At 46.2% G+C, this 8,292-nt stretch overlaps 1 protein-coding gene across 1 annotated transcript; it reads left to right on the top strand.

The window, feature by feature from the left end:
* The first annotated feature begins 679 nt into the window (after positions 1-679).
* Positions 680-6,847, top strand: LOC119334259 (probable L-type lectin-domain containing receptor kinase S.7). Its single transcript, XM_037606861.1, has 4 exons — positions 680-2,099; positions 2,977-3,006; positions 5,336-5,392; positions 5,994-6,847. The coding sequence occupies exons 1-4, from the start codon at positions 842-844 to the stop codon at positions 6,845-6,847; spliced, it is 2,199 nt and encodes a 732-aa protein (XP_037462758.1). The 5' UTR covers positions 680-841.
* Positions 6,848-8,292: the final 1,445 nt, after the last annotated feature.

Below are 8,292 nucleotides of genomic sequence, written 5' to 3'. Positions count from 1 at the left end.
CATGTCGGATGCATGCAGCAGCAGCGGCAGTAGCTGGCTTGGCTGTTAGTTACCTAGTAGTTTCCTGCTAATTTCCTTAGCTGGTGCAAGAGACTTGATTGGAAGTCTTCGTGTGGTAGTAGTTTCTAGGAAATCAAAAATGCCTTTTGGAGCTCGGCCCTCATGGAGGCCGGTTTTTGAAAAACACAAAAATCATGAAAATTCATATTTTTACAATTCAAAAAAATTACAGATATACATGGAGGCATAACACACATGTGTGTAAATTTTTAAGACGAAATACGTTGAAATGAAGGCTGTGCAAAAAAGACAAATCTGAGGCCTTTTAACACATGTTACTATTCATCCTCAAAGTCCAGATATTTGTCTTTTTTCTATAGGTCGCATTTCAAAGTATTTCATTTTGAATTTTTACACACACATGCATTTCATCCGTGTATAGTTACATATTTATTTTCAGAATTTTTTGAAGTCAGAAAGTTTGAATTTTGAATTTTTCAAAAATAAAGGGCTCCATGGAGCTCGGTCACCAAAACGCCCTACTCCTAGGAAATGGCTTTGCATGGCTATAGTAGTAGCAACGTAATTTCTAGTGTGTGTGCTGTGCACATCCTGGGCCTATAAAAGGACCCGGCTCTCTCTCTTGTAACGAAGCCAAAATCAAGCAATTCATCCAGCTTCCACTAGTAGTACCACTCTGTCTCCTCACTAGTACGTGAGTGTGTGTGTGTTTACTAGTGCTCGTACTAGTGTTCTTCGGGCAGATATCCTGCTCCTTTCTTTAGTCTGGTACTAGCTAGTCTGTACTTGGGCTAACAAGTACTACCGGGCGAAACATAGAATGACCTTTCCGCTGAAGCAGCTTGTCCCATGTCTCTGCGGCATCCTCATCCTCCTATTAATCATGTTCTTCTCCCGCGCGAAGGCACGGCCGTGCCGAAGCACTGATTCCAATCAGGATCGGCTCAGGGGCAACTACACCATAGCCGGCGTCGGCTCCGAATTCTATCTGATCGATAAAAAATCCAGAGGCTTCGGCAACCTCTCCGACTCCGACGGGAACAACACCCAGGTGTTGTCCATCGTCGATCAGTCGATACGACTCTGGCAACTTCGACCCGACGGCGGCGACGGGCTGGAGGTCGATGGGGCGTCCTTCAGCGCCACCGTGGCATATCAGCCGCTGTCCAGCCGGGATAGCCTCGCCTTCCTCATCCTCCCGTCGATGCTAAACACCTCCTTGCTGATGATGGAACTGATGGCCAGAGATGATGGCCCGCTCGTCCTCACCGGAGCCGGTAGTCCAGAGGCTACATCTCGGAGCGCCGCAGTCTCCGGCAGCACCGTCTCTATCAGGATTGGCGTGCTGTCGAATCTCTCGATCACGGAGCACTACTATGATGACATCATGGTTGTCGATATCACTATCGATCGGGTAGCAAACAAATACACCGTGTGGATCGACTACGACAGTGCGGGGCGCAGCCTGTCGGTCTACACGGACGTCCAAGCCAATCCCAAGCCTGACAACATCATAGCTGAGGTGAGCCTGAACATTACCAACTTTAACCCGTACGTCCGTTTTGGCCTACTCTCTACGGCGGAGCAGCTACACAACGCTCGACCTCGCTGGAACGCGACGGTCGAGCAGCTCCTCCCTTACCCCTACATCGACATCGGTGGAGGCCTGTCAAGGAAGGTGACCATCCTGTCCTCCGTCCTCGGATCCGTAGCTACCACCGCAGTGATGGCCGTCGGCCTGGCGTGCTACTTCAACTCGAGGTACCGGCGGTGGCACAAGGACCTGGACCAACTCGCGAGATCCATGGAGCGCCTCCCCGGGGTGCCCACCAAGGTGGAATTTGCTGACATCAAGAAGGCCACCGGTAACTTCCACGAAGCCATGAAGCTCGGGGGAGGTGGGTTCGGCACCGTGTACAGGTGCACGCTCACGGCCTCCGCTTCAAAGACGGAGCGACCGATGGATGTCGCGGTCAAGAGGTTCACGCGCGATGTGCAGAACCGCTGCTACGACGACTTTCTTGCCGAGGTCAGCATCATCAACCGGCTACGCCACAAGAACATCGTCCCCTTTGTCGGTAAGTTATACTTTTTTCTTTTCTTTCAAAAAGCGGAATAGATCACCAGCCTCTGCACCATCCTATATGCGTTCCAAGTTCCAACAGGCTACAAGCCTACAACACAGACAACATGGAATACGCGTCGCACAAATCCTATTAATACACTGATATCCATACTTGTTTTCAGTATTTAAGTCAATCACCTCATATTGTAGATTAGCCATAACATTGTGGAAAGTATGCAAATTTAAAAAAATTGCATCAGTGTTTGCAGAAATTCGCTTTGGCACATGGGAGGCGCGCTCTTGCCACCAGAAAAAAATATTTCAAAGTGTGAAAAAATTCGAAACAAAAATTTGGCGCATACATCTCGACATTATGTGTGCACACGTCAAATTTCAGAGAAAATCGACATATTTTGTGGCTTGTGTAAAAAGAACAAAAATATGACTTGTGAAAAGCACCTTTTAATACTGAATTTTGTCTTTTTCACATGCAACACATAACTTTTCGGTATTTTACGAAACGACTTTGTGAGCATGTGCAATATCGAGATGTACATGTCAAATTTTTGTTTGGAATTTTTGACATTTCAAAATACATCTAAAACACACATTTTAAAAATCAGGAGCGTGCGCTCCCGTGTGCCAAAACGCCACTCTTGTTTTGTTTTATTCTTATATGGTAATACCAAATAAGAAGGGAACCAGTATGGTTAGATGATGACCTTGTGCTTTAAAATGTTGAGATTCGACAAATTCAAAGATGGCGTGGTTGAAAGCAGTCCTTTTATTAAACATAATCTTATTTGACCAAATCGTAAATTGGCCTTAAGATTGCAAAATGTATGCAAATTTAATAAAATTGTATCAATGTTTGTTTTGTTCTTATACAGTAATACCGAATGAGAATGGGAGCCAGTATGGTTAGGTGATGACCTTGGTGCTCTAGAATGTCGAGATTTGACAAATTCATAGATGACGTGGTTGAAAGCAATCCTTTTATTAAACATAATCTTATTTGACTGGGACTACGGCGGGCAACTTACTGGCCTGAACCTTCCAATTGTAAAAAAGGACTAATGCAATGTTTGTACCTATTTTTTTTCAGATTTGATATTTCACATCTAGATGTGAAATAGTATCTCACATCTACTTTTTTAGTCACATGATTTAGACATCAAGATTAGTATTCTTTATTTATTTTTTATTGGCTGATCCTTTTCGTGTACGCATTACTTGCGGGGCGCCCGTCGTGGCAGTAGGCCGCTGTTGATCCATTTGATTTTGTTCCTCGTGCATGCCTCCTTGGCTGTTGTGGCTACAAGTGATTTTTTTCATTTTTCGTTTTTGTTTCTTTTGCCTTTTTCTTCTTCTTTATTTATTTCTTCCAAATTTGTTAACTTTTTTAATTCATGATTTGTTATTTTTTATTTTCAAATTCTTTTAAACTTATGATTGTTTTCATCGTTGTTAGTTGACTGTCCACCACCAAACGTGGGTTGTCTTTTTTTTCTAAGTTGCAAGTCTATCCTCAATTTGCAATTCGGGCCTGACCTTTTGTCGTAGTTGCAATCCCACCCTCGACTTGCAACTGGACTTTAACATTTTTTTTGTCTACCTTGCAAGTCCATCCTCGAATCGCAACTGTAGCCGGAAAGTTTTTTGTCCCAATTTTAAGTCTACCCTCGACTTGTAACTGAGGCCCAACTTTTTTTTCGCTAGTTGCAAGTTCACCTTCAACTCGCAACTAGAGCCTGATCTTTTTTAGTCTCAATTGCATGTTGACCCTCGACTTGCAACCGGGGCTTGAGTTTTTTTTTGTCCTCGTTACAAGTCCACCATCGACTCACAACTAGACTCGACATTTTTTCCTGGTTGATAGTCTAATCTTGACTCGCAACTAGGTCAACATATTGTCCCAATTGCAAGTCTACCGTTGACTTGCAACTGGGCTCAACCTTTTTTTGTCCCGTTGCAAGTCCACCCTTGACTCGCAAATGGGGGCCTGACCTTTTTATGTCCCAGTTATAAGTCCACCATCGGCTCGCAACTGGGCCTAACATTTTTTTTGTACTAGTTGCAAGTCCACCAAGAACTCGCAACTCGAGCGCGAGCTTTTTTGTCCCAGTTGGAAGTCCATCCTTGACTCGCAACTGGGCCCTGGTCTTTTTTGTCACAGTTGCAAGTTCATCCTTAACTCGCAACTGGGGTCCGCCCATCTTTTCTAGTTGCAAGTCTACACTCGACTTGCAACTGGAGCCCAACCTTTTTTTTGTCTAAGTTCTAATCTCATCCTCCACTCGCAACTGGTGCCCGACTTTTTTTGTCCCAGTTGCAAGTCCATCCTCAACACGCAACCTGGGCACGACTTTTTTCGTCCCAATTGCAAGTCCACTTTGAACTTGTAACTGGAGTCCGACCCTTTTTTGTCCGAGTTGCGACACAGTAGGTGCATGATTTTTTCGTGCGCGACAAACAGACAAAAACCAGTAAGAGTATATTCACCTCGTCGTAAAAAATATATTTACCTCTTTCTAAAAATATATTCACATCGTTCTACAATTTATTCATTGATTTTTCTAAATGTTTACATTGTCACTCGAGTGCTTGTTAATGTGTTAAGTGATCCCTAGTATAGGACGTTTGTGTCCACTGAGAAAGGAAGTCAACACACTAGTACGTCGTTGACGCAAAATTCCTGTAGCAAATCAAAATTCCTGTAGCAAATCGTGTGTAACTGTAGACTACACTGTAGCACTGCGGCTCAACATCAACGACTCAACGCAGCCTAGTGTGTAGAAAATTAATTTTACTCTAGTCCGGTTCGTGCATGGGTGACAAGGAAAAAATGAAGACAAATAAAAAACAAACAAAAACAAAAAATAACAAACAGTTGATGATGTCATTATGTCACATCTAGATGAGCTATAGACACACCCATTTTTTTCTATATACACGTAATTTCTAGCTTGCAACGTATCTACATACTAAGTAATGCTACATCAACAGTCCCCGCAAGGAAAAAAACGCTGCATCAACGGCACATTTCCCACGGATGCAGCTTACGGGTGACGTGGGCGCCCACTGTAAAATCAGGGAGGTTACTTTTAATCACGGTCGGGATTAATCCGTAGATCAATCCGTAGCTACTTTTTTTGTAACTGTAGCTAGCATTACTCGTTAGTAATTATACAACTACACCAAGGACTAATTTGTCATGCTATCCGTACACAAATGTACATGTATTTTCAGGGTGGTCTTATAACAAAGGAGAGCCACTACTTGTGTTCGAGTTCATGACCAACGGCAGCTTGGATCAGTGGCGGAGTACGGATATAATTTGAGGTATGACGGACTCAAGTAGTACATAAAAAATGGCCACTACCAAGGAACTCAATTTTTGTTGTTGTTGTTAAATCTGCAACTCAAATCATAGAAAAGCTACTAATATTGCTGCTCCCTCTGTTCACAAATGTAATATCGAGGGTGTAAAATATATTACAACACAATTAGTGTAAAAATTTCACAAATTTATACCTGTCTCATTTTCATTCCTTGTTCAACTACTGTATGTTCTCCCTTTACCAGCAACGTTGCCGCGCCACCAGCTGCAGGCAACGCAGCTGCGCCGCTAATCACCGTAGTAAAATATGGGTGATCAGGTCGGAGCGGTGTGCGTCGCTAATCATCCATGTAATTACCGACTGAGGGGCTAAATAATGCAGCCCACGTGCGATCTATGGAAGGCTCTGGTGCTCTGCCTTTCTTTCTCCTTTTCTTTTTTTCCAAGGAGGCAACGACGAATTCACCCAGCTAGCTGAACGAGCAATACGTACATGTATTACCTGGTTTTGCACCAATCAAGGTAGGGCGGCTGCCCATCCTTGCCCTACCGGGTCCTCCACCTGTGGCTTGGATCAACATCTCTTCCCCAAAGTGAGCAATGGCACCGGGCTACAACAGGCGCAACGCACTGGCACGGCCATTCGGCAATGGGCCACCCGCTACGGAATCGTCAGGGACATTGCTACCGGCCTTCACTACGTCCACCACGAGTACGAGCCGATGGTGCTCCACCGTGACATCAAGGCGAGCAACGTGATGCTAGACTCTAGCTATCGGGCACGCCTCGGTGACTTTGGCCTGGCCTGCATCGTGGATGTGGGTCGGAACTCCGCCACCGGCGTTGGTGGCACGTGGGGCTACATTGCGCCGGAGTACGCCATGTGCGGCAAGGCGACGCGGCAGACCGACATATACGCTCTCGGGGTACTCATCCTTGAGGTCGTCACCGGCCAGCGGGCGCTGATTCGACAGACGGTGGATGAAGGTGACGCCCAAATCACAGATAGAGTGTGGCGCCTCCACCGTGAGAGGAGGCTAATGGAGTGCGTCGATGCCGTGCTGATCGCAGGTTCTTCTCCGGATGAGGACCCGCAGCACGCTGGAGGTGATGCCGAACGTCTGCTTCTTCTGGGCTTGGCGTGCAGCAGCCCAAACCCGTCAGACCGTCCGAGCATGCCCGAGGTGGTGCAGGTCATCGCCAAGTCAGCACCGCCGCCGGAGGTGCCGCTCATGAAACCAATATTCATGTGGCCGCCGCCGAAAGGGGCAGCCTGGGGCGCTGATGATAGCACGGGCACATGGATGATGAATAATCTCGACGGGAGTATCACGAGCACCGAGCGTCAATCGAAGTCGCTCACAGCGGTGTCGCACAGGCGGGCTACCGGAGGACATGCCTCGTTTCAACTGGAGCCATGAGCCATCGGTTTACGTCACTGTGTCCAGTGCTCTCGGCTCCGGCGAGAGGCCGAGCAGAGGATAGCATAGCATCCTCCGCATACATACGGGTGTACAAAATAATCACCCGCCAGCCAACTTATTAAAAAGTCCGAATTTATGGAGGAAGATGGGTAATATATTTCAACACTTCCCCTCACGTCTAGGCTATTTTAGTCCTTGGATGTGGGGCGTTGGCAGGGTCTTGAACTCAAGACCTCTTGGCTTGGATACCATATTAAATCATGCTCCAGCCAACTCATCCAAAAGTCCGAACTGATGTAGAAAATATGAGGTGGCTGGATATTATGTTGTTGTAAGAGTTGGCTTACAATCGCACTTCACACAATACATAAATATAGCATTATATCATCCAGAATACAGTCAAGGTCCGACTACGGAACCAAATAAAGAAAGACAACCCCTAATGCTATATCCCCGATCGTCCCAACTGGGCTCCACTACTGATCGAAAGGAAACGAAACAACACAACGAACACGATCTTCATCGAGCTCCCACTTGAGCTCGATTGCGTCACCTGCACGAGTATCATCGGCACCTGCAACTGTTTGAAAGTATCTGTGAGTCACAAGGATTCAGCAATCTGACACCCGCAAGATCAAGACTATTTAAGCTTATGGGTAGGAAAAGGGGTAGTGAGGTGGAGCTGCAGCAAGCACTAGCATATATGGTGGCTAACTTACGCAAATGAGAGCGAGAAGAGAAGCAACGCAACGGTCGTGAATTAGAAGTGATCAAGAAGTGATCATGAAACTACTTATGTTCAAGCATAACACAAGAACCGTGTTGACTTCCCAGACTCCGCCGGAAAGAGACCATCACGGCTACACATGCGGTTGGTGCATTTTAATTGAATCAAGTGTCAAGTTCTCTACAACCGTACATTAACAAATTCCCATCTGTCCATAACCACGGGCACGGCTTTCGAAAGTTCAAAACCCTGCAGGGGTGTCCCAACTTAGCCCATCACAAGCTCTCACGGTCAACGGGGGACATTCCTTCTCCCGAGAAGACCCGATCAGTCTCGGAATCCTGGTTACAAGACATTTCGACAATGGTAAAACAATACCAGCAAGACCGTCCGATGCGCCGACATCCCGATAGGAGCTGCACATATCTCGTTCTCAGGGCAACACCGGATGAGCGCTCCGTACAACTAAAACCAACCCTCAAGTTTCCCCGAGGTGGCGCTACAAAGGACTCTAGTTCGGACCAACATTTAGACAAGCATTGACCCGAGGGGGCTTAAAATAAAGATGACCCTCGGGAGCGCGACTCGCAAGGGAAAAGTAGGTGGTGGTGAGGCAAAAGGTAAACCAGGGTTGGGCCTTGCTGGAGGAGTTTTATTTAAAGCGAACTGTCAAGGGGTCCCCATAACACCCAACCGTGTAAAGAACGCAAAATCA

Source organism: Triticum dicoccoides, chromosome 7A (assembly GCF_002162155.2).
Source record: "Triticum dicoccoides isolate Atlit2015 ecotype Zavitan chromosome 7A, WEW_v2.0, whole genome shotgun sequence".
Lineage (NCBI taxonomy): Eukaryota > Viridiplantae > Streptophyta > Magnoliopsida > Poales > Poaceae > Triticum > Triticum dicoccoides.
Note: the sequence above shows the minus strand (reverse complement) of the source record. Positions and strands in the feature narration are given on the sequence as shown.